At 32.3% G+C, this 26,841-nt stretch overlaps 1 protein-coding gene across 2 annotated transcripts; it reads right to left on the reverse strand.

Annotated features, from left to right (window-relative positions):
• Positions 1-608: 608 nt before the first annotated feature.
• LOC102676386 (dynein heavy chain 5, axonemal) lies at positions 609-21,509 on the reverse strand. 2 transcript variants are annotated; one of them, XM_006619929.2, is made up of 34 exons: positions 21,216-21,509; positions 18,464-18,703; positions 18,222-18,376; positions 17,769-17,992; positions 17,436-17,713; positions 17,182-17,355; positions 16,773-17,002; positions 16,364-16,563; positions 16,064-16,287; positions 15,562-15,737; positions 15,282-15,464; positions 14,817-15,215; positions 14,410-14,660; positions 14,035-14,280; positions 13,788-13,951; positions 13,309-13,560; positions 12,994-13,222; positions 12,225-12,898; positions 11,319-12,124; positions 10,866-11,073; positions 10,398-10,784; positions 9,978-10,150; positions 9,525-9,891; positions 9,078-9,272; positions 8,860-8,998; positions 8,502-8,778; positions 7,916-8,357; positions 6,421-7,772; positions 2,778-6,355; positions 2,481-2,707; positions 2,105-2,416; positions 1,530-1,981; positions 1,161-1,455; positions 609-1,021 (listed from the first exon to the last, which is right to left on the reverse strand). In XM_006619929.2, exons 1-34 carry the CDS (start codon positions 21,240-21,242, stop codon positions 635-637), a joined length of 13,923 nt encoding a protein of 4,640 aa, XP_006619992.1. In that variant the 5' UTR covers positions 21,243-21,509; the 3' UTR covers positions 609-634. The 2 variants fall into 2 exon arrangements, with proteins under 2 accessions (XP_006619992.1, XP_006619991.1); XM_006619928.2 differs by lacking the exon at positions 21,216-21,509 and adding an exon at positions 19,012-19,644.
• Between the last annotated feature and the right edge of the window lie 5,332 nt (positions 21,510-26,841).

Raw genomic sequence — 26,841 nt, forward strand, 5'->3', positions numbered from 1 at the left:
TATTTTAAGGTCACATATTACTTATATTATTTAAAAATTAATTTTTATGATTTTATAAATTTTTATTTAATATTTTACAACAATTTAATTTTTATTTACAGGAAATAATATTTTTTTTCTATATATAAATAATCATTTATAAAAAAATTTAGATTAAATTTGAAATAAAATTATCGTTTCTTAATTTGCTTTTTCATACAGTGAATATCATTTTTTATATTTTAAAATACCAATAAATATATAATATTTATAAATTATATATAAAATCGAAAAAGTATTGTAGAATATAATGTAGATAAAAATCAAAAATCAATAAATTAATATTTATTCTATAAATGAACTATTTGTATGCGAACAGTTTTAAAAAGATTGAAAATTAATCTTTTATTTTAATCAATTGCTAATATATATTTTTCACAAAAACACAATAAATTTAAAAAAAATGTTAATTTTTACATGTTAATGATTGATAAATATATATATTAGAAAAGAAAGAAATGTTTAGAGAATTCATTAAAGAATTCATTAAACCTATTAGTTATATGTAACATTTTTGTCATTTAATACATAAAATAGATAAAATAAGAAAATAATAGAAAAAGAAAGAATAATATTATAATTGAGACATTTTATTTTATTTTATGTCACACAAAAGAGCTACACCTCGTAATGTCCAATGTCGAGGATTATGATCAGTTTCGAAGTCTATCGATCCGATGTATTTCGAATCTGTTCTTTGCGGTTTTCTATATATAGGACATTCATAAAGTTTTGGATCTTTTCCTGCAGTTGTGTTTATTGCATAAATATAAATTATTGGCATTTGTTCATATAGAACTTTTGGTTTACTTTCTATTAATTTGCTTGTTTTACGATCGAGCGAGGCTCCTTCCAAAAATAGACCATGAACGTAAACTCCTTCTTGAGGTTGATTTTTTATATCTTCTTTATTAAATCTTGTGATCAAATTTTGTAATACTACAGAATCAAGAGCCCATCCTTTATGCGCTCGAGTCACTTCCTGCGAAATATTCAAATTTATTATTTAAAATATAAATAATATTCTTTTCAATTGATAAGTATTATGTAATGAAACATTGTATTAAAAAAATTAAATTAAATTAGGAAAATTAGATTAAATTGAAACATATTTATCTAACTTGTCGCATAGCTGTTAGAAATCCCTGAGGATTGAAGAAACCAGTCATCCAAAAGACTTTAGGTCTGCCATAAATGCACCATAATCTGAATTGATAATCTCGTTCCAAAAGTTCCGTATACCAAAATCCCAATGTTGCCGATTCCCAGGATATTTTTAACCATTTTTCTGGAATACGAGCATCGTACATTGCATCTAATGACTTACGCAAACCTTGACTCATCACAATGGTACCTTCGATAGCTAATTTTAAATCTGTTAAAGTATTGCGCACTTCTTTAATAACTTTGCTTATCCTGTAAATTTATAAAATTTAATAAGGAAACAATCTTTAAAAAAGGGTTGAAAAAAATGCCATAAAAAATTATACCTGTCGATTTCTTGTCTTAAAAATATATTCATCGGTAACAAGGCTCCCATTCGTTGAAGCGCTTCTTTCACTTCGAACGAATTGTATTGTTTCGGTAATTTGGCCAACATGTCTGTGGCAAGTTTGTACACGACGTTCTCTCTTGTTTCACCTCCTTGCGCACCTCCTTCTTTGGGTTGAACGCTCAAAATTGTGTCAAGTATTCCTTTTGCCGTGTTTATTTGATAAGTAATATCCGCGTTCGGATGTAAGCCAAAAACTTCCGGTGTATCCATTGCAGGTAAACCATCAATATAATCCAAGTATCCTTGAAGATTCTTGGTTTGTGGTACCTTGTATCCACGATAAAATTCGAAACCAGATCGTAATAATACATCGCAGAACCAAACATGCGTAAATGTAGTTAACAATCGTTTATCGAAATCATCGGTGACTCTGCCACCGTATTGAACCTGATATTTATAAATAAATATTAGATGTTTTACTCCTATGATATTTGTTATTTTAGATTTAATATTATTTAAAATAAATTATATTTTCAATAAAGGTTTATAATATTAATAAAATAATCAAACCTCTCCTAGCATATAGCAAACAGTTGGCCATGATACACCCCTTTTCGGATCCATATCATCCAAATGATTTTGTATAAATTGAACAGAAGCAGAAAAATCAGCCTGATTAAATTCATAAGGTATATTCCAACCAAGAGGTCCGAACTTTCTACGTTCCTGTACTACTGTATGTAGAAATGCAACAGCATACAACAAAGGTGGCCATTGCGATTGTGTGCTATAATCCAATGTATCTTGTGTCATACTCTGGTAAGTTCTCTTTAAACTAGCTCTAATACCTTGCGGTGGTTCGTTTGTAAATTTAATGGCCATCTGGAATAATGGCATTACATATGATTATATTTTTATTACAGATATAAGAGATATAAAGGAGAACCTGTAATAAACCAATAGGAAATTGCGAATGGACTTCTGTAGTCATCCAAAGCCTAAATGCTTCGTGCACAGTTTCTGTTTCAACTAAGGCATCCATGACTTCCGTGCAAAATGGAAGAGACAAATGAACATTTTGCAGCAATACCCAACTTCCAGTGTTCATAGCATCGGAGATAAATTTTCGAGCATGAAATTCTTGGCCTTGACCCATGGAAACTGATCGTAATTCTTAAATAAAAATTACATTATTTCGAGAATAACTTAATTTCATTTTCAATTAAATTATCAATTTGCTTACGAATAGATTTTTGTTTTGCAAGTATTGTAATCTGTGGGCTAGGATCTGATCCAATTGAAAGTATACATATAAGCGGTGTTCTAACTTCAGATTCTAACCAAGTAGCTTCTAGATCCAATATCTTAGTTTCCCCATATTCTCTTCCTAATGATTCAATCACGTATTTTTTTGCCTGAGATAATGTCCTGTCTGGACTCCATGATCTGATTAAAAGTAACTTTCTGAATACGTCAAGTTTCTTTTGATATCCACAAGGAAGTTCTTCTTCTTCGGGTCTCTCTTTCTCGTACCATATTCGCCATTCTTTTTCAGCAAATTCAATTTTCGTCAGTATATCCGAAAATATATCCAATTTACTAATCTCGACCAAATTTAACCAAGTTATATCGAGAATCCATTTAAACGGTTTCGGGATAACTGCATTTAAATCCAAGGATGCACCACCTTTTATGAAAGCATTGAATTCTGTATGAGAAATTGCACCACGATGACAGTCTATCTTCATAGCTAGCATTAAGGTGAACAACGATTTGTGCCGTTCGTATAAACTTCTCAAAGTAAAGGCCCATACTTCGTACGTAAGATGTCGAAGAATTATGTTTATTCGTTCACTAGTAATAGAATTCTTCACAGATTTGGTAATGGAATTATCAAATATAGTCAAAAATTGTTTCAACGAATTTTGATACATTACGTTCACGTTGCTCATTTCTACAATAAGAAAATATAAGATAGATCCTCTTGATGCAACGGCACGGAATTCTTCGCGGGCTAACATGATCTTCTTTTCCGTTAACGCGGACACTTTTAATTTCTCGTTCACCGATTCTGCGGTTACCTTAGTTTCCCTGAGCACGTTTATAAGTGCTTCGTCGTCCACTAGAGAACCTTCAGAAGACGTGAGACGATGTAACAACGTACTTTCCAATTCCTTCATCGATCGTTGATTCGTCATCACAGATTCGAACAGGGCCACTCTTTCGGCCTCCAGATCTGATTTTTCCATAAGGATCACTCTGCCGAGTAATTGATCTTCCAATCCTAACATCGTGACAGTAAAATCGATTATCGATGTCTTTGCCGAAATTTCTGGACTGTACGCAGGATTTGGTAATTTCGTAGTGATGTATAACATAAAACCTGGCATCACGTCGCATTCTTTGTCACCGACGATCACCTTCTCGATGGAACCAGATTTAATGAAATTTTTTTCCAACACGTTATCGAGAACTGGATCCAGCTCTTCTGCGATGTCTTCTATCAACAACGGTCTGCCTAGAGAGAGACTGTCCTCAAGATGAGTTCTGAAATATTTGTGATTGAGGGATGTGATCTGTAACTCGTTCATACATTCTTTGTTCTTTATCCACATTTTTCCTTGATTTTGAGGATCTACTAATAAAGGATAAGAGGATGATTTAGTCACAATGAGCGCGTTTTGCACCGACAATTCATCATTAGGTAATCCTTGAAGCGTCCATTCTGACATCGTTCCACTGTCCACGAGCATATTCGTGATATTTAGATTATCAGTGAATGGAATAGATTTGGTTGCCAAAATGTTCATCCAAGAAGACACCAAACTAGCTCTGTATTGTTGATTATAAGGTCCGCAGTAAGACAGGAAACCTGTAGCTAATAAAACATCTCCAACCAATCGTCCTAATTGAATTTTGAATTCGCTGCTTTGCTCGGTCCAACGTATCTTCTCACCACCTAACCCATTGATCAACGCAGTCGCGGCTGTCATTTTCCTAAGGCACACGTTTGCAGCTTCTGTCAATCTTTGTTTCTCTGAAACAGCCGAGTCGTATTGTTCTTTAACCGCTTGTAAAGCCATTTCTCTTTCAGATAATTCTCTTTCAGCGTTCGCCAAATCCTCCATTGCCATCTTGAGTCTTACTTCCTGTAATGCTAAATTAGCCTTCAATGGGAGAACCTCCTTGTTCACCGAATGGAAGAAAGCCATAGCCTTTGTCCAAGATAATAAACCCGCCACATCACCGCAAACCCGTCTAGCAGTTTCCATATTATAATCTTCCATATTAAAATAAGGTTGAAGCAGTTCGACCATCTCGTTGTTTATTATATCTTTCGGATAATTTTGCAATTGAAGTAGAAACGTGGTGCTAGCCATTAATTTTAAGGATTCCGCCCAAGAAGGTTTTGGGCATGGTGCAGCCATATCCGGAATAACAGGCCCAATCTTGCGTTGAAATAGAATTAACACGCAATCCATAATTCTCATGATAAGGTGAGGAGGCCTACCCAATTTTCTCACGGTAGCAATATGAGCCGGTTTAATAGTGTTCAAAGCAGCCTCTGCTTCTTCCAATGCTGGTTTAGCAGCCTCTAATTTTTGTTCAGCCAATGCTTTCTCGTCTGCTATGCAAGCTACCAATTGTTCAGCTTTCTCCTTCACTTTTTGCACCTGATTCTTGAAAGCCTCTGCCTGCATCGCTCTTTCCGTCACTTCCAAGAGGACCGTTTCTGCTTTCTCAGATGCTTGTACGAGCTCTTTCTCCATCACATCGAGATCTCTTTTTAAAATTTCCACCGATATCGAAGCTTCCTCCAATTTCGCTAAACCGGTATCCATTCTCTTAGCTCCTTCCCCTAATTCGTATTGCTTGCTCTGGTAAATATTCTTGTAACCACTGATGAAATTCAGGTATGATTTTGGCGTGACGTGAGTAGCGCGACGGAATCGTTGGAAATATTCCGTAGATGTCATAGAAACGATGTCTTGTATAGAGCCTAAAGCGTTCACCAGTTCAACTTTAACCTCGTTGGTACAAACTATGTTAAAGTCGTGCAGAAAGTGTTTAGCGACTAAGATCAGAGCGTCTTTAGGCCATGGTTGGAACCAGTCAATGGTGCATCCGGATATAAGAGCTGGGAAACGTTGAGCACGATTTCTAAATTTCTCCCCAACAGGAGAGAAACAGAGTACAACGTGTAGATTTTGACAGGTTCTCTGAAGAAAGAAATCCATTACAAGCTCGTTGTTGATCGTTCGTTTTGGATTTTCACGTCTCAGGATAGGTGTCAATTCTGAAATGATTTCTTGCTGTTCGTCACGAGTGAACAAATTGCTGATAATTCCAGAGCTCAGAATATTGTTTAAATATTCCAAGAAGCCTTCCTCTTTAATATCCAAATCGGTGAATATAAATGTGGTACCCTTTCCTTGAGCTCCACACGTTCGATATAAATATCTTAGATCTTCTAAGAAGTTTGCCACGTTGTAAGATCTTGTTAAAGTGATTTGAAACGTTTTATAACCGGCGATAAAGGATGATAATTTCGTGAGACTTTGCTTGCCAGATCCTCCAACGCCCACTAACATTACATTCCCTTTCGGATGTCTAATGACTCTGGATATTTTGACCAAGTGCAACATGGCATCAGGGAAGAAGACCAAGTCCATTCCAGATCCTCTTTGCATTTCGTTGAATTGTGAAAGAAACATTTCTAATCTCTCTCTGAGAATCTGCTCGTCATAAACCGGTTCATACACTTTTGGCAATTCCACGTCAGTATCCTCACCTTCTTCACCAGTTGGTTCTGGAGCATCTCTAAAAGTTGCTTGTGAAAGAAGTAGAAAGAAATTTCATATTGATTCTTAATGTATTACACTTACCTCATGAAATCCACAAATGCAGGATCTTTGTCAAGCATTTTACAATAATCTTCTCCCAACATTTCATTCACAATTTTCAAAACCTCTTCATTAAACCAATTCTTATCGGTTTGTAAAGTGAGTCTATCACTGAATACGCGATTGCATTCATGTTTCCACAACAACATGAGGACGCTTTCCTTGTCGATAACTGTAGATAGCGTACCAAGCATACCTTGCCAAACTCTTGACAAATCTCTTAGATTGAATATATAATGAAACTTTGCCGGTGTAGGCAATAATGTTGTTCTGGTTCTCTCCCAAAGTATTCTCGTCATAGGAACCATCTTTTTCACGAGATTCTTAACTTCCATTGAAAATCCTCTTTTATAATGACCCTCTGAGAGTACACCAAAAATTCGATCAATGGAAGCTTCGTCAGGTAACGTACAATTGAAAATGCAGAACTGTCTTTTTAATCTTTGGGGAATATCGTTTCTTCCACCACCTGGTTGACACATGGCTGCCAGAAATGTTATGTCTACAACGACAGTGAAGTCTCCAGGTTTCTCCAAAGAGTAAAATCCCTTCATGTCCATCGTTTGTCGAACGATTTCATTGGTAACTTGATCACCCCATTCGTTGATTTGAGGTAAATTTATGTCATCGATGAAGACCAACATTTTTTTCCCCCCTGGTGGACCGAACGTGTTACCTAGACGTTTTTCTATGTAACTTTCGATAGTTTTCTGAAATTGATACGGACTTGTGGCCGAGCTGAAATTGAACGATCTACTCAACGTGGTTTCAGGATTTGCTTTCTTCATATAAGACTTCATCATCACCGTTTTGGCCGATCCTTGTTCGCCTATAAGCAAAACTGCTTTATCTTGGCGACCAATTAGATCGATTAGGTATGTTATTCTGACGTTATCAGGGATGGGGATCAATATGTTGCTATAATCGGACGTTGAATATTCAGAGTAGATGTAATTGGTTACCATACTTGTCCATGTGTCCCATTTACCCTTTTCAGTGACATAGAAATCGAATAGCTTAGCTTCAGGATATTCTTCCGACGTTGGCAAATCTAAACTTTCGAAATTCTGTCGGAGATAGACATCGTATTTTTGTCTGTCTGATGTTTCCAACAATGCTCCAATGCCCCATACTAAAGCGAAAACGTAAAAATGTTTCAGGTGTTCAGCCGTCATCGGTTGTCTCTTTTCTTCTTCTGTTTCTTCGTTTTCCTCTTCTTCTATGGACGTTTTTGGTGGAATTAAACCTTCAAGAAGACACAACATTTGTCGAACTATGTTGCATTGTAAAACGTCTATGGTCAGCAATAATGCTTGAGTGCTCCATGAATAGATCTATAAAAATATTAGTGTGAGTATTATCTATAATTTTATATTTTAAAAATTGTTTCATCATTAACAATCTGAGTAAAAATAATTTCTTAAAATGAAGACATTTGAAAAAAGATATATTAAAAATAGAAATTAATTCTTTTTACCTGTGCAAAAGATTTCTCGAAACACTGACCGAATACTTCTTGTTCCAGAGGTGTTCGATTGTTCAACCAAGCAGTCACCACAGGATTCCAATCCAGTCCTGATGAACTCATGTACACCATTCCGTTACGGGATACCGTTGCCGGGCTTGCATTATCGATATTATGAGGCTCAAAGATGATTTTGCAATTAGATGACATCGATAATCGATCGCCATTTGCAAGGGTCAGAGTTTTATTGTCATCCAACACGGAATTTAAATTCTCGATCCAGATACTATCAACAGGTCCATCGAGAACTAACCATACGTGTTCTCCTTCTTTCAATTTTAACGTTTTGCGCCACAAAGCTGAAAATATTCCATCTGTCCAATCATTGGTTGCCACGTCCAATCGTCCAAACATTTGTGCTGCTGTTATACTTTTCGGATTCATTCTCATTTCTCTGAAATAAATAATATATTATACAAAATATATTTTGTAATCTAAACGAAGCAAGTTATGTTTACTGCATAAAAACGATTTTTGGGCGATTGAATTTTTGAATTTCAGAAAAATTTATATATATTTATACAAATTATTTTATTACCTATGAAAATTACCGCATTGCGTTAGAGCTTTCATCAAAATGTGTATACAAGTAGTTTTTCCTGCACCAGTTGGACCTAGGGTCATTATTCCATGCCTAACTCTTTGTGTCTCGTATAATTGTATCAATTTTAGCACCCATGGTGGATGATATATCAATCCAGCTTCTTCTACTTGCTGATTAATAGCAGCTTCCAATTCTGGATAGGAAGTCTTTTCAAGAGCTTGATTTGGAAAGAGATCAGCCACCAATGAGATAAATAATGGTTCGTCCTCATCTGAAATTAGAAAAATTTTTAAGTAAGTTTTTTAACTGATACGAATACTATAAAATATATGCGTATATTATAAATATTTACCTATGAGTTTCGAAAGATTCATATCTCTTAAAACACGCATAACAATGGTGCTCTCAGAATCTTTCGAATTCACCCTTTTTGCCGTTCCTAATGTTCTTAGAACGGATAATATATTTCTTAGACCGAAATCGTAGTGTACCTAAATAGAACGAATAACATGTTCAATTTATTCGTCTATTTTTAAATAATCAAGTTATAATAAACAAATAAATAATTACCTGTTTTGTAAGTTGTTCTTCACAGAGTTTATATAAAGTGTAAAATTTGCGAGCAAGCGTGATGTTCTCTAGGAAACCACAACTGGCCAATTTTACTCGAATAATGATTTGTCTATCAGGTACCATCATGGCGACAGTACGGAATTGTATCTTTAGGTTCTCTGGAAGTTCTTTCCTGCCAGCGTATCCTGGATTCTGTAACCATTCATTTTAATTAAAGTCTAATTTTTATATCCAATAGATTATATATTTTTGAAACATATCGTAATAAAAATAAAATAATTTCAATAATTTTTCATATTTAAAAGAACTGTTATTTAAAAATTCGCAAATAAAAATGAAATTAAATATTTGGTATAAGAATCAAATAAATTGATGTAAAATTGTATGATGTATTTTGTTGTAAAATTAATATATATAATATTATTAATGCTTATATCTTTTTACCATTGTTATAAATATTCCAAGTTCAGGGCACATGTCTATCAGATCTCCATCGGTAAAAATAAATTGCTTCTTTTTCTCCTTTTTCGCAGCCAAAACGACTGCAACTTGTTGAGCAGCAACAGACAAAACTGGTAATTCGATTCTGTTGAATTCGTCAAAACAACCCCAAGAACCACTTTGTGCCAATCCCTTATATATTCTTCCTAATCCTCTATAATCCATTTGATCCGAACAATTGAACACCACTACGTATTTGGCCAAGGTTTTTCCCATATCTTTGACTGTTTCTGTTTTGCCTGTTCCAGCTGGGCCGCAAGGCGAACCACCCATAGACATAGATAGTGCTTGGGCTAAAGTTATGTAACATCTGTAAAATGATGGCACATAAATTTGAGAACAATTTGTTTATATTGATTCATTAATTAGACAAATAAGTTTTATCGATACAGTTACCTATCTGTTAGCGGAGTAATCACGAGTCGTTCAGTGCATCCCAAATATTCATTTTGATATGTAAAGTTTACATCTGTTATGCAGATCGATGTTTTATCGAGATCTTCTTTGAAATAAAATCTGCATTGCTTCAACCATTCGAAATCGTTTATCGATCGTACATTCAAACGACACTACGTGGAACATTTTATAAATTGATATTTTTGAAAAACGAACAGAAAAATTGGATATAAAAATTTAATATTTCTTTTTTATATTAGTTATATATATATATCTAATTTTCTAAAATAATAATTTTATAATATAATTAAGATTTAAGATATTATGCTTGAATCTTTTATTATATTAAACATTATATTATAAAAAAATACAATTTATATGTATTATAATTAATAAAAAAATTATTCTTTTACAACTTACTAATATATCAAAAATATCACGTTGGTGCACGTGAATAGTGATCAAAGTTTCGAATTTTGTTCTTTCAATTTTCGCAAGATCTCTGGTAGTTTGATCGATCAATGTATTCAACAAATCCAGAAATCTGTTATTCGTTTCCGCCATGATTTTTTTATCCGCACGAGCTTGAGCCAAAGCCATTTCACTATCCCTGGTCCAGATCATTTGTATTCCTAATAAACCAACTTGTGCAGGCATTTTATCCAGATAACTAAGAAGATTAAAATTCATATCATTAATCATGAAGTAACTCTGTCGGATTATCGAGTGCAAAGATTGTTGCGAGGTGTGTAAAAGTTGCATTAGCCATGTTTCCACTGAACCTTCCGCCCTTACAGCCTTTTCGAGCTATATTTTAAACATTGATCAATATATCATTTTTCATTGTTAATATATTTCATTGATAAATAAATATTTCAAAGTACTTACCAAAATTGTTTCACCTTCGGATGAAATAATGGCGATCATTTTGTTATATTCGATATCATGAAACTTCACGTAACGTGTATTGTCAAAAATGGATAGTAGATGATTTTGTATTGTGTGAGAATCAGATGCTTGACCAAGTATCTCCAATAAAGCAGGATCTGATACGAAGAAAAACCTTGGAAACATCATACGTTTCTTTTCTAAGTATCTGCAAACACGTTTTAATTATTGCAACAATATTTTCTTATATTACATCATGTATACTATATATCAAATATATTAAATATAATTAAGATTTATATATTATGTTTTATATATTATGTTTTCTAAATTAATTAAGATTTATATATTATGTTTTAAACTCTGTTTTTATTGGATGACAACAAACATAATATATAACATAAAAAATATGTATTCACACGAGAATTTAAATTCCATTAATAAAAAACTTACCCACTAAGAGATTTCTGACATAATTCCAACTGTTCTTGCAGATGAGGTAAAAGCTGTTTAAGTAAATCATCGCCCACACAGCATGGCACCACTCCTGGAGTCTCGTGTGCTCTTTGCATGATTTTCTGCCAGCTTTTATCAATCTTACCAAATCTTTTCGCCTCTTTGGGCAATTGCTTCGCTATATCACCGCCAACGAACACAGCTTCCAGATAAACCCACATATTCTGTACTAATAGCCATCTTTCTAAAATTTCATTCGTGTTCGACAGATCCGTAAGCCATTGTTGTATCTGCTTACGAAACGGTGCATTGTATCTATTCGACATCAAAGAACCAAGCACCATCAAACTGTCCTCGAGTTGGCCAATCGTTTCAGCAGTTGTGTCTCCTCTCAACAATAATTCTCCTCTGTTGTTAAACGTCATAAACGTCAACTCGTGGGACGACCATTCGTTCACCACAGTTCTTAATTTGGCCTCGATATCTTTTTCTTTCATAGCAGAGATGCAAATATCCTCGATATCCTCTTTGTATTTCAACAACGGCGCCTCCAGAATATTTTTCAAGCAGAAACCCTCGTTTTCAAGATCGAACGAATAATCCGTCACTTCTATGATCCTGTGCCAGTGACGAGGTTTCATGGCTTTGTTGGCCATTAATTCCAAGAGAGGACACATGTCGTTAAAATCGTCGATAGTTTTCTTCAATGCAAAGAATGCCGGCCATTCTTTCAAACCTTTCGGTAACTTGCGACACCGATTTTGAAACTCCATTAATTCGTTGTTTATGTCCTCGATATTGACCTAGATTGCATTATAAATATTCTTATCTAAATTTCTATATTATAAAAGTGAAATTTTTATTTCAGAATATAAGAAGAAAAATAGAGGAAAAATGTTTTACCTCGCTCCATGGAATATCGTAGTAACTGTTCACTCTATCAATAACATCATTGTACAATTTATACAATTTCTGGAGTAAATTTAACTCCTTTCTTATCTGCGAAAGTTCAGGATAATCAGTTGTGGGCAGACCGAACAGTTCCTCCCCGCTTTGATAAGTCTGCAATTTCCTCCACATTCCATCGAATCTATTTTGAAACAAAATCTGTCTATCCGAAGCTTCTCTCGGACTGAGGCCAGGTTGCATAGGCCCAGAGGATCTGTATTCCTCGCAATACATCTTGTTATCGATACAAAAATTCTCGAGATTGATTCTAAGATCTTCCTCGAATTGTGGTTGCAACTTCAACAATAATACATGAGTTTCTTGTGCCCTTGCTAGCAATTGTTGCCACGTGTATCTCAAATTGTCGACCTGCTCGAGACATTCTTGATCCACTGGCACTTCGTATCTCGTGACTATATTGAAGGCTTCCTCGATCGGATCGATTTTTAGTTCCATGTCGACCTCTTGCTCACGAATCTTCTTCAACGTGTCCATGATAAGACGTATATCGTCCAGATCGCGTATCTGACGATCTAATTTGCGATCCATCTCGTTCATTAACGCATAAACGTATTCCATTTCTCGGCGATATTTCTTTTTCATGGCTTGGCCAATTTTGTGGGTACATGCTGTGGACATTTATATTATTATTTATATATAGATGCATATCGTTTTTTATCGTATTTATTAATTCAATGTGATTTGAAATTAATTTTACTTTTACCTTTAATTTCCGTGTAAAGGCCATATTTCAATTTCTCCGTGGAGACAGCAATTGATCTTCCAAAAATGACCATATCAGGCTCAGTGGCTAAGAGGTCTTCGAGTTCACTGTGTTTTCGAAGCGTAGCTTCAAACTCAGGCAAAGAAATTTGTAACAATTCTCGCATACTTTTCTCATTTTTCCATAAAAATTTATATGGTTTCCATCTATCGATAAATTCGGCAAGATCCTATGGATATACATTGAAACGAAAATAATTCGGTAAAATTTCATCATTTATTCTTTATTTATTCTTTATTTAAGTTCATTTATTACCGGCTTGAATTCTTGCATACAAGTGTTCAATATTGATAATAGTTTCATCACTTCTTTATTATCCATTACCATCGCGTGAAAATTCTGCTTTTGGACAGGAAAAATCGGTCTTTCTTCAGAAATCATTTTAAATAATCTTCGCCTTCTCGCTCTTGGATCTTCTTGCTCTTGATTCTTCTTCGCTGCTTGCATTTGAGCACGCATCACGATGTCTGCGAAATTTTTCCTCGAATAAATTTGATTCCACGTACTCTGAATTATCAAAAGATATTGTCAATAACAAAATAACGAGTTAGATTTAATTTATACCCGTCAAACAATGTCGTTATTCTTTTCATTAGAACTCTGGATATTTCATCCAACGATTTGAATTCGGAAAAACCGAATTAAATCGCTCATAGCATCTCATGAACGATATTGTTTCGATATCTCATTCTTGGTAGCAAAAAGATTGGATAAAAATTTTCAAGAAATCTTACCTTGTTAACTCTAGAATTCCATTGCGATACACCTCTTGCAACGCCAGCGATGATTTTGCCAATTAACGTTAAAACTTCCTGTACATCGTCTAAGCTAGGTTTCACGGTCACCACTGGTATCATTAACGTTGCATGAAGTAGAAATATTGGACTTGGTATCTCGTCTGTTCGAAAGATTATTTATTTATTTATACGATCATTCGCTAAACTTGAAGATGTTTCTACATTTTGTCGAATAAAAAAACACCTGGATCGATTTCTCGAATGAATCGCTTCCTAATGGCGTCTAATGAACCTCTGATGACTTTTATCAGAACGTCTACAACTTTTCTGGAGTAATATCTTCTCATTTCAGATACGGCATTTCGGACCATGTCTTGCATTCCCTTTGGCAAGCTACCAGGGGTAGTTAATAATTGATGAGGATTGTCAAATAGATTCCAAACTAAAGACCAATCTTGTTGGACAGTTTGATCGATAACCTCTTCATTTTCTGTAAACTCATTCCATTGAAAATTAACGACTCGAAAAATATAGAAAATATGGTTTATCATATTTTAATTAAAAAAAGAAAAAGGAATGGTAGATTATCGTTAAGTAATTCAGGAAATTAGTAATTCACCTTCGATATTAAAAAACTCTAATTGACTGGAATTAGCGGTCTCTTTGAAATTTTCTTTGGCATTCTTAACAAGATCCAGCACTTCCTCTACTGCCTCTTCCACCATCATACTTTTACGATACAAATCTACCGCTGCCAGTCTGCATATTTCTTCCGTTTTCTCTACGAATTCCTCTATCGTCCATGGTTGATCAGATTCTGGTATAGAATGCAAAGTAATCTTTTGCATAGCTGTTAGCACCTGTAAAATTCTTGAAAGGAACGAAGAAAATCTTTATTCAATTTCATAAGAATTTGTCAATCAGAAATTCCAAGTAAGATAATTAATAATAATATTTTATTGATATATATAAAAATATATATTCTTTAATTTTATTGAATATATACAATAAAATAAAAATTCATACCTGTTATCATATACATCGTGAACTCTTGTAATGAGTATATCAAATTCCTTAATCTGCTCTTTGGTATTCTCATAAAACTCCTTCCATTTTGGATTGGTCCAATTTAAGGAAGTCAAACCAGGTTCCAGCAATGATACAACTCGCACCAAATGCGGTAATAGCAATGGCCTCACTTCCAATTTCACGCGTCTTGATGTGAAAACCAATTCTTCGATCATCGATTGAAGAGAATTTGTGATCAACGTGAAATAGTTTTTTTTAGCTAAAATCGTTAATGCTACAATAGGAATTTGGAGATTCAATTTGGCCAAGCAATCAGCTTCTCGAATCAGAAGAGAGACTCTTTCTTCTAAGTTAACTTTAATTTTTCCAGACTTTTCGTCTATGGCCAGCAGAGATCTGGATGATTAAATTAAAATAAAGTTTTCGTTTAAATTTAATACAGATGGATAATAATAAATTTACTGTTTTAGACAATCTTCGATGACCCAGGAATTTTGATGAGTCCAAACTTCAGATATATCTGACTTGTATTGATTCAATATGCTGATGGCATAATTATATCTTTTTTCTAATTCCATACTGAGTGGAAGTGTCTTCAATACTGGATGATTAGAGACTGATGTAGCTAACTCATCCAAGTGTATTCTAAGTAAAGAATATTTTGAAAAAATAATATACAAAGAATAAATTTCGTTTAAATTATTTAGAATAAGTATATAGGATAATTTTTTTTTTTATTTACTTTAATGAATTTGCCCAAGTTAATCTTCCAGCAATGGCTGGCATATGCCTTGGTAATGGTGGATCATCTCTTTGTCTTTTGAATAATTTCAATATTCTGTCCACTTCCCTATCGCAATATTTTACTACTATATTGTATTTTTCATCTAACTTGGTCAAAGGTACTTTTTCACTGACCTTAAAAATATTAAATAAGATAAAATTATATACGTTTGACAATTTAAGAATTTAAAAATTGAGATTTATAAATTTGAAAAAAATTAAATATTTAAAAGACAATCTAAAAATTCTAAAATTCTAGAATTCAAAATTTCAAAATATGAAAATCTCGAGAACTCAAGAATATTGAGGAAAATTTAACAACTGAGGAATTTTAAGAATTGAAAAATAAATATTTCAAAAATTCATTCAAAAATTAAAAAAATCTTGTGCCTCTTTACAAATATTGTTATGTACAATTACTCGTGCATTATTAATCACTAAACTATAATACGCCACTTTACTTTTTCGAATCGAGTTAAAAATCGTATACCCTGAAGAGTTTCCCAAACATCTGCATAATTTTTTTCAATAATATTACCAATGTTTTGTTTCAGGGTATCAGTTTTTGTCATGAAGTCATTGTAGTCCGTATCAAATTCAGTATTTCTTGGATCGAGATAATCGTAATCTTTGGTGGTAGCAACCTTTTCAGCTTCTTCAAAAGTTCTTATTGCATCGTCTAATGCTATTGAAATAAGAAAGATAATTTAAATAAATTAGGGATAAAAGAAGAGGAAAAATATGAATGAAAAATGATGTACCTTCTCCTAATAAAAGGCCTTCCATTCTTCTTTCGAAAAGACTTTTATAATCTTGTATCAATTCGAACATGGTTAAAATTTTTCTTATCCTGTCGCAAAAGGAATCGAATCTTCCAAACACATGAGTCTCTGAGAATGAGAATTCTTCTTCGGTTATTGCTGGAGAACATCGAACTAATCTGTAAGTTTCTCTGTAAGCTCTGAAAAAAGTGATATATTTAAAAAAAGGCACAGATTTCAGATCAAAACAAAATATTAAAAGATAACCAATCATAATTCTAAATAATTATATTCATAAAGAGAATTAAAGAATACAAAGCTTCCAATAATTTTTTTTTTTTTTGATAATAAGAATTAGAATAATTTTTTATCTTTTCATAAGTGAATTATACATATTATAAATATATACTTGTTTAGTCTCAAACAATGCTTCAACTTTGATCGTGCAACTGCTCGATCTTGACTCCAAACAGTTTCACGACTTCTATTTGTGACGTAATCTCGACAAGCTATAATCATTTGATTTGTAATCTTTATCATTAATGAACTAGTTCGTTCTGAGGTATTATAATATCTCGAAACGCTGTATATTAAGCGGACTGTTTGTAATAATGATACGAGGGAATCTCTCATCTTTACCTGAAAATTATGTGATTTGTTTTATTTAATATAAATAATTTTCTTTCGTACTAAATCAATAAATAATTATAGTTCTTTGTGTGATTAATATATGATTAAAGATATAATATATGTTCAAAAATTCAATAATTTTAAAATTATTTTTTTTGAACAATTATAGTGCTATAATATTATCTTACTGGATCGTCCAAGTACAAACAATGACAACATTTTTCTAACGCTTGTATGAATTTTGCATTATCTTTAGCTTCATTGTAACAATAAGTGACTTCGTCCTCAACGTCAACCCAATCTTTTATTAACTTCGAGCGTGCAACTTGCAAACAGAGAAGAGACATTCGTATTTCATGATCCTAAATATTAATAGAACGAATTACAATTTAGTTGTTAATAAAAATTGATAGAATAATATATAAGAATACAAAGATAAAACCTGAAGTTTATTGACTAATTGACTGAACTGAGCACCCCTTCTTTTCCAGTATTCCAATTCCTGTTGTGGACCAGAGTTGTCATTTTCTCGTTTCACCTGTTTACTTTCCACCATGAAATTTTTCAATAATTTAATCCACGATTTTACTCTTTCTTCTACAATATTTACAGCGTTATCTTTTGCCATAAACGCTTTTGCCTCTTCGAAGTTATGTACTTCCCCCATTAAAGCTTCGCTATCGTCGAATACACGTCCCTCCTGAGCCACCTGTTCGCATACTATAAGAATTTTTAAAATATAATTTACATCAATTATATATAATTCTATCATTACCTTTCAGAGCGCTGCAAAAAGATCTTAAACCTGGTAATAAAAGATTTTTAATCATTGGACAATCGTCCTCTTTCTCGGAACCAGGATGTGCAAGTGCATCCATAAAGACATGTTCTACTACTCTTTGTATTGCTGTTATTATTTCCACTTTCTTAGTGTCTATTACACCAGTATAAAGATCTTTCTGGAAACCTTCCTCGGGCAATTGTTTCGAGACGTTTAATCTAAAAGAAGTTTCAAGTTTCATTCTGTTTCTTCCTCATAATTTAAATTTAATTGTTAAAATATACTTTAAATTAATATTTTTTTTACTATAACTTTTATATATTCTATGTACGTTCACCTGTTGAATAATTAAAAATTCAAGGTGATTCAACTTTTGTTTAAATTATTGTTTCATGCAGTAAATAATTTCCAATTAATATTCAACTGTTTAAATACTATAGAAATTACCTGAACATATAAATGCATATTCCAGTACAAGGAACTTGCCACCCATCTGTAAGAAATAATTTCTTTTTTCCTGGTTCCTTTGCTTCTTTTTGTTCTTTCACTTTTGGTACAGGTGTATTTGGACTTGGTCTAGAACTCGAACCTTTACTTTGTATCTAGACATTGAAATTTTACTCAATCAGTAAATTTTATTATTAAGTTTATTATTTTCACTCAAAAAATATAACGATTGAAATTTGAACCGTTTCTGTAGGACGTAACGTTTCAGGTTCCTCCACTTCCTGATAATACCAGAGAAGGGTGGATCTCATGTGTGGCAAGAACAATTGATTGATTTCGTCGAGCATATCTCCCTCGAAAACGTGATCCATGACTTCGTGACGTGATAGCTGTGTAGCATCCATCAAAAATTGGAAAGCGAATTCTAATCGGGGATCCATTTCCCCACGTCTCGCCTTTCTTTCGCATTCTTCTCGACGTTTCTATGAAAGAAATTACCAATGATATTGAATTATTTTGCTGTAATAACGAATTCAGTAATTTTTCCATCATTGATCAGACATTAAGTATATATTTTTCTGGTCTATTGAAAGTATGATACGATTTATTACAATAACAAATTTTCCTTAATCATTATTATGTTTTTTAGTATTCTACTTATTATCACTTTCACCAAATCATTCCATTTTAAAATAACACGAAATTCATTTGTTTTAGTGTTTCGAATAATAAAAAAAATAGAATAATAAAAAAAAGAAATATCAATCTAAAAAGCAAAAGAACGATCAACCTGGAGAACATCACCGGTTCCTTCTTCCTCACTATCTTCTTCAGAATTCTCAGATCTTTGTTGAACCATCAGAGCAGGAGCTTGCACGAACATGATTGAACGAATTGAACCGAGACAGAGAGAGAAAGAGAGAGAGAAAGAGATATAATTTCTCGATAAAGGAACTGATAACACAATGACGTTTTACCAACGTTTGAAACGTCGATTCGAAATGATTTGTAAGCACTAAGCGAATATCCAGTGCCACGAATTCGTGTCTGGTACCACCTTTCTATGCATCGTTCGTGTCGTGTGGGAATTTCCGCGCGATTCTGCCACCAGTATAGTCGATACTGATACCACAACGTGTGTATTCTTCTTTCGTTGTTGTAGCATTAAGCTCCAACATCATTTCTCACAAGTTATATAAGAGTGTATCGATGGAATATTGACAGGATGATTACAGTGAGATTATATTTATTGTGTGATTCTTTTTTAAAATTGATATTAGTTAATTTTGCAATGTGTTATTTGTGCTATATATGATAAAAAATGTTGTGATTGTAAGTTGTTGAGTTCTAATAATATTGTGAGTGAATTGATGATTCGAAAGTTTGATATTCAACACTTTTGAGATTAATAATACATCCCAAAGTAATATCTTCTATAAACATTGTAAGATTATCATTTTTAAGTATTATTAACATAATACTTATAATACTAATATAATATAATACTAATATAATACTAATAAGAATAAAATCTTATTAGAAATGATATATTTTAATTTAAAATTTTTTTTTTTTTATATATTATCTTATATATAATCTTGTTTGATATATAATTGATATTTCTGAATATTGTCTTTATTCAAAGTTAATATTTGTTTAGATTTACATAATTTTTTTTGTTTCCTTCATTACTTTTTATATATATGGTCGATGTTGCATGTTATTCTTTTGCTTTTTAGATTGTATTTAAAATATATATAGGTAGATATGTGTGAAATTTGATTAATAAAAAATTTTCACTTAAATTTTTTGTATGGATCTGTAAAAAAATAATAATTAAATTAATAATATCTAGTATCTGCTTATAATACACATGATTTTTTTTTATAATTGAATTATCAGATAAATATATTAATTTAATTGAACCAGATTTTATGATATCAAGTTTTTTTTTAAATATATATCTATCTTAATGGAACTGATCAGTTCAGTTTTTTATATACAGCTCTTAAATATATCATAATACATTCATATCATTTATCATAATGAAAAATCCAAACACATACATATTCATTATTATTAAATTATGATAAATGTCCATAAATATATCTGTTAAAATATATTTGTCAAAGAAAATTATTTTGTAAATTAAAAAATTATTTTCAACTGTTCTACTAGATCACAATAAATTATCCAGCATTGTAAAACATCAATAAAAATTTCACAGATATAAATCAGTCATTGTATATCACGAATACCTTTTACTACATACCTTTTACTATATCGCTGTTATTTGTCAATAATTTCATTTTTCTTCCAGATTTAAATATTACGAATTATAAAAAATGTATGTACCACGTCATCGATTATATAAATATCGAGTGATTCATATCCTTATAGAAAAATAAAACTTATTGATGGTTATTCAAGCGTAAAATCGATTAAACCGGTATTAAATATGATTCGTATCGTATTAGTCAACGAGCACGCGAATATCCTTTTAACATGAAGATCGAGAAAGCTGTATCGCTATCGTCGTGTCGATATTCGAATAACATTTATAGGTACATTAAGAATATTTGTTACATCCGCTGTTCGAACAACGACACGAGCTTATCCCGCATTTGCATAAGAGAGTGCACCATTCCTTACGTGCAAGAACGCGGAGAATCGATCGGCCGATACGATAAAGTCAAAATCACACGAGTCTTCAAGTTTAAAATGAATCTCGCGTGAAGCAACCGGTGAAAACTTCGAGAAAATGTCGAGTATAGTGCTCTATCGTTATCTAATCAGGATCTAAGGATAGTTATCAGTTGAACAGCTTTTGGTAAATTCGTTCGTGTAAAATGGTATCCTTATTTACCATCTCCTTAGCAACCACTCGTTATCGTATTAATCACTTATTCGTTTAATCGTTCCTGATTTTTAGAGATTATTAATTCTGATCAAAAGTCCTATTTGAGATTATTCAAGGTTTATCCTTTTGCTTACTCTGGCTTCCTCTATGGTTTCCGTCATTTTCACCAATTCCTCCTCCACTATTTTTTCTCCCTTATACTGTTTAAAACAATCCACGTCCTTATACAGTTCATGCCGTAATGCGACATTAACTCTGTTACCCAGTCTTTTAGCCAACAATGCTTCCCTGTCTCTCTCCTCCGCTACCCCTTTGTTTCCACTCCCTCCTGCAGTTTTTATATGTATCAGTTTTTATATGTATCAGTTTTTATATGTATGTATTAATAGGGAAACATAAAGTAGGAAAGCATAAAATGTCGAATTTCTGGTTGCTGACCAAGAAGAATAAGTATTGTTGGATTAAGAAATGAAAGAAAAAATTTAGAGAAGAATCTGACATATATATCTGTTGTAATTAAATGGTTATTGAATTATTATCATGATAAGTAGAGGAGTAATGGCTTAGGAAACATATACATGCATGTATGTAATAATATGTATATACTAAATATAAATATGTGTATGTAAGAAGAATATAATAGTAAGTATAAAATATAGATGACATATGAAAATATAAATATATATATAAAGTATATATATAATATATAAAAATATAAAAATATATATAAAATATATATAAGATGTACAAATTAAAATTATTCTTTTTTTTTCTATTATTATATCTATTATATATTCTATTATATTTAGCTACTAGCGCCATCTCTTCGAAAAGTCCTCAAACTTATCATAAGTTGCGAAAGAAACTTATCGACAGCAAAGCTTTAGTAGTTTTTGACTTGTGGCGCCATCTCCTGGAACGTACTAAATAGAAAGTTCAACACTTCTCAAAGAGATGGCGCCACTACTTACAATCTTCACAAAATGTCTTTGGTTTGTGGCGCCATCTCTTGGATAATGCTAAATAAGAAGTTCAGCGTTTTTCGAAGAGATGGCGCCACTACTTACAATCTTCACAAAATGTCTTTGGTTTGTAGCGCCATCTCTTGGATAATGCTAAATAAGAAGTTCAGCGTTTTTCGAAGAGATGGCGCCACTACTTACAATCTTCACAAAATGTCTTTGGTATGTGGCGCCATCTCTTGGAAAAGCTTAACTACGAGGTTCAGCATTTTTCGAAGAGATGGCGCCACTATTCACTGTCTTTGGTTTGTAGCGCCATCTCTTGGAAAAGGTTAACTACGAGGTTCAGCATTTTTCGAAGAGATGGCGCCACTATTCACTGTCTTTGGTTTGTGGCGCCATCTCTTGGAAAAGGCTAACTACGAGGTTCAGCATTTTTCGAAGAGATGGCACCACTATTCACTGTCTTTGGTTTGTGGCGCCATCTCTTGGAAAAGGCTAACTACGAAGTTCAGCATTTTTCGAAGAGATGGCGCCACTATTCACTATCTTTGCTTTGTGGCGCCATCTCTTGGATAATGCTAAATAAGAAGTTCAGCGTTTTTCGAAGAGATGGCGCCACTATTCACTATCTTTGCTTTGTGGCGCCATCTCTTGGATAATGCTAAATAAGAAGTTCAGCGTTTTTCGAAGAGATGGCGCCACTACCTTATACTATCATTAAGAAGTTTTGATTTGTGGTGCCATCTCTTTGAAAAATATTGAACCTTCTGTTTGTCATTTTTCGGAGAGATGGCGCTACCAATCAAAAACTAACTTTAGTATTAATAAGAATTTATGAGAAGTTTCAGCATTTTCTGAAAAGATGGCGCAATCTATTAATATTAAATAAAATAAATATTAAATAAATAAAATAAAGTTTATACTTTTATAATTTAGTATTATATCATGTATATATTTTATATATATATACTTTTATGTTTCTTTCGAAAGTTTTAATGGAAAAAATAATCAATTTAAAGAAATTATTATATAAGAGGAAGTAAGTAAAATATAAAAAAATCTTATTGATAATTTGATAACTTAAAGAAATAGATATATAAAAGATAAGCATGAAACAAATAAATATATTTAATTCTTATTAATAAATATATTAATAAATATATTAATTAAAAAATTTTAATATATTATCTTCGTTTAAATTATATTCTCTTAATAAAAAATTTTATTAAAAACTTTTGCTGTTAAGCTTTTAAATTTTTATTCTTCAATTTTTTTTCCAATTATATCTTTTTGTTATAAAATATGAAGAAATATTTTTGCTGAAAACTTCTATTTAGGAGAAGAATATAAATCATTAGATGATGCATGAAATTTAATCTAAAAATTCTAAAAAAAATTTATGTCCAAATTTTCTTTGAACAAATAACTTTGTATTAAAGTTATAATACAATTTAGAAAGAGATAATTAAAATTCTTTTATCATCTTCTTCATTCTACAGATATGTATCGTTATCTTTAACAACTATCATTTTTTATTTCTTTTTCTTTTTCTTTTATCTTTCAATTAACTTTAAATCAATTATAATTTCTCTAAATTTTTACTGTTTGAAATTTCATAATATAATCCTCATCTTTTGCTAATTTTATCTCAATCCATTATATGGTGAAAACTATCTTGATACCAGTACTTTTTTGTTTTAATAAATAAGAATTTCATAAAAAAAGATTTCATAAAAAAAAAAATCTCAATCAATTTTTAACACATCCAGAAATATTTACCATATCATTCCATCTCTCTATTTCTATTCTCACTACCACAAATAAAAATACGAAAGAAAACGTCAACAATTTGTCTAAAGAGAATTAAGAAACTGAATCTTAATATGAAAAAAAAGAAGCAATGAAAAGAAAATCACCGAATGATGTCGAAGATTTGCACACACTGGCAATAAAATGGTATCGATTGGTCCATGAGAACAATGAAGGAGACTGGCAACAATTCAAAAGTTTGCCAGCAAGTATCGTTTCCAGGAACCCGTTCAATGGAAGGGGTTTTTGACCCTTTTCCAGCCTCGCGTCGCCGGTTCTGGACCACCACTGGCCATATGTATCGACTAATGTCGGTGTATTGACTAATAACTGGCGCGCTGTGCAAGTAGTACCACTCAGTGTCAGGACGGACACACTTGAGAACTCACGGCCATATTTACGACGCGCATTCTCCTCGAATACGGGGGTTAAAGCGCATTTATGTAACACGTAGGCTCCTTCGTCATCGCACGACCTACATTTCTTGGTTAATGTCTGGAAAAAAAGGGGTCATGAATGCGAAAGAGGTCACAGGCGTTTGTAGAAGAACCGTATCCAATGATGTTTAATTCTTCTGCTGCGGATCTCGTGTAAATTGCATCTTACTTATTCTTGCTTGGCGTTAACCCTTGATAAACAATACTCTTCCTTGAATTTTTATCGTCCTTGGAAAAAAATTTGAAATAATTCTGAAATATTTATCGAGGTATTTAATTTAAACGATTGTTATATGAAATCTTATAATCTCTTTTTTTATTTCTGAAGTTTTTCTTCTGTCCTTCAGTAATTCAGCTTTTCTATAGAGGATTAAAAGCGTTAAGAAACATGTTTTAATAAAGCTTTCATTTTTATTTAAATTTTTGCTTCTTTTTTCTTTTGTTTAAATTTATTATTAGAATATAACACTTATAATGGATTAAAACGGTTGTATGTAATTATGGAAATATATAGAATCTCTTTAATACTATATCGGAAAGTGAATATTTTAATTACGAAAATCAATTTAAATTATTGAATAATACAATTGTTTTAATATAACAATCGCTTCAAATAGGATCGATTCTGTTACTGAATAGTTTTATAAATTTTTTTATGGTAGAAAATATAAAAAGTAAAAAGCCATTATTTCTAAAATTATCAAATAAAAAGGAAATAAACCAAAATCTTTCAAAATTTGTTTTTCTCCACACTTGTAACATTTACGAAATATAATATATATTATAAAATCAAAATTATATACAAGATATTACAAAAAATAAATAGTATCATGCAATTTTAAATCCAAAAGATAGATAATAATTAATTTCAATTGACATTTCATTTTTATTAAAAAAAAGAAGAAAAAGAAACAAACGTATAAACACGTTACGTGTACAAATTTCCATCATATGGAACAATATATTAATAGTTATATTAATAATTATATTATATCTGTTTAAGGATGTTTGAGGTAAATGAATACAAAACATCGTATCGAGTCGTATATCGAGTGAAATTTGCGATATCTACGATCTCGCCGTTTATTATTGGAATATCATCTTACTATTCTATTGCGCTAGGACAATAATCGTTAATATTGTACCTTTATCGTAGAATTTCGTATCTAGTACACCCGTCATTTCGCTCGGACAACCAGAATCGTAGTCCACCGTGATCCGAGTTCCCTTTTCTTGCAAGTTTTTCAACGCATGCAGGATGAAAGCACGCGATTAACGCTTCTTCAAACATCCACGCACGAATTTTCGGGATCTTTTTGTCTTTTTTTTTTTCTTTTTTTTTAATCTTTGTATATTCAAAGCGTATCGATGGTACACCGCGTTTAAAGATTCGATCTTAATTCTAAGCATTACGATAGACAACAGGTAAAGCGTGAATAAAACGCATGCTTGCATCCTAACAACGATCTTCTTGCGAGTTTTATATTCCTGTTTTTTTTTCTTTTTTTTTTCATTTTTTTGATTGCTTGCGCGCGATTCGAGCATTTCAGCGATCAAATACAACATCGTATTGAAAAACATAGTTACTTCCACGATTCTATATATATACATATATATATATATTATCGTAATAATAAATGGATATTGATTAACAAGATTCCTTTCCTTTTTTTATCTTTTTTTTATTTTTATTTTTAAAGATATTTTATTTGCAACGCTGAAATAACTCTTTAAAAGTACTCTCGACCTTACAGGTGGAACCTCGAGATTACTATTGTACTTTACATTCGTATGCCTGATGTGGTAATCACGATATCGATTACATCGATAAAATATCCTATTCCAATTTATTTCACGGAATTCGAACGGAAGAGAAATTATAATTTACATTTCGAAAAATGATCTTCGATGAGAGAAAACAATTTTCGATGGATCATTTTCCAATCGATCTGTTTCTTCTTGTACTCAGAATGGATAAATCCATTCGATGAATGTATCGATCGGATGCGGTCCACGCTTCGAAACTAAATTTGTCAAAATCGTTGAGCCACGAAAATGATTCCTTTCGCGAGATTTCAATGTCGTGTTTATCACACGAGGCCGTGCCGGTTTAACATCGCTACGATCATCGATCGTGCACAACCACGTTATGGACGCCGGGCATCCATGTGGGTGATCGATCAACCTTCCATTTTAACAACCGCTTAAAATATGCAATAACAGCACGTCCGGTGGTGAGGTACGTTACAAAACTAGTACAAAACTAGCAGCTAGGTACAAAAATGTAATTAATCGTTAATAATGGAGGCCGCCCGGAAAACTGCCAGGGACCATATCTCGCATATCCTCCGTTCCTATCCGACCATAACCTTCCCTCGCCATTTTGTTTCGTCGTTTGTTATTTTTATCCACGTTGCGTCTGCAAGACGGGAAAATAAATATAGTGTACAACGAGAAAAGAAAACACAAAGGGAAGCAACGCTTCGATTTTTCTTTCTCAATGCAGGTACTGGGTTATACCATTCTTTCCTTTTTTTTTTTTTTTTTTT

Source organism: Apis dorsata, unplaced genomic scaffold, assembly GCF_000469605.1.
Source record: "Apis dorsata unplaced genomic scaffold, Apis dorsata 1.3 scaffold_465, whole genome shotgun sequence".
NCBI classification, from domain to species: domain Eukaryota; kingdom Metazoa; phylum Arthropoda; class Insecta; order Hymenoptera; family Apidae; genus Apis; species Apis dorsata.

Bases quoted from the DNA above. Each gene is read 5' to 3' on its own strand.
- LOC102676386 (XM_006619928.2), bottom strand. From the start codon at position 19,104: ATGTTCGTGCAAGCTCCTGCTCTGATGGTTCAACAAAGATCTGAGAAT. The intron at 17,993-18,221 runs GTAATTTCTATA...AACTTCTTTTAG, and splicing joins ATATGCATTTATATGTTCAG to ATTAAACGTCTCGAAACAAT. The intron at 6,356-6,420 runs GTAAGTGTAATA...AGCAACTTTTAG, and splicing joins GCATTTGTGGATTTCATGAG to AGATGCTCCAGAACCAACTG.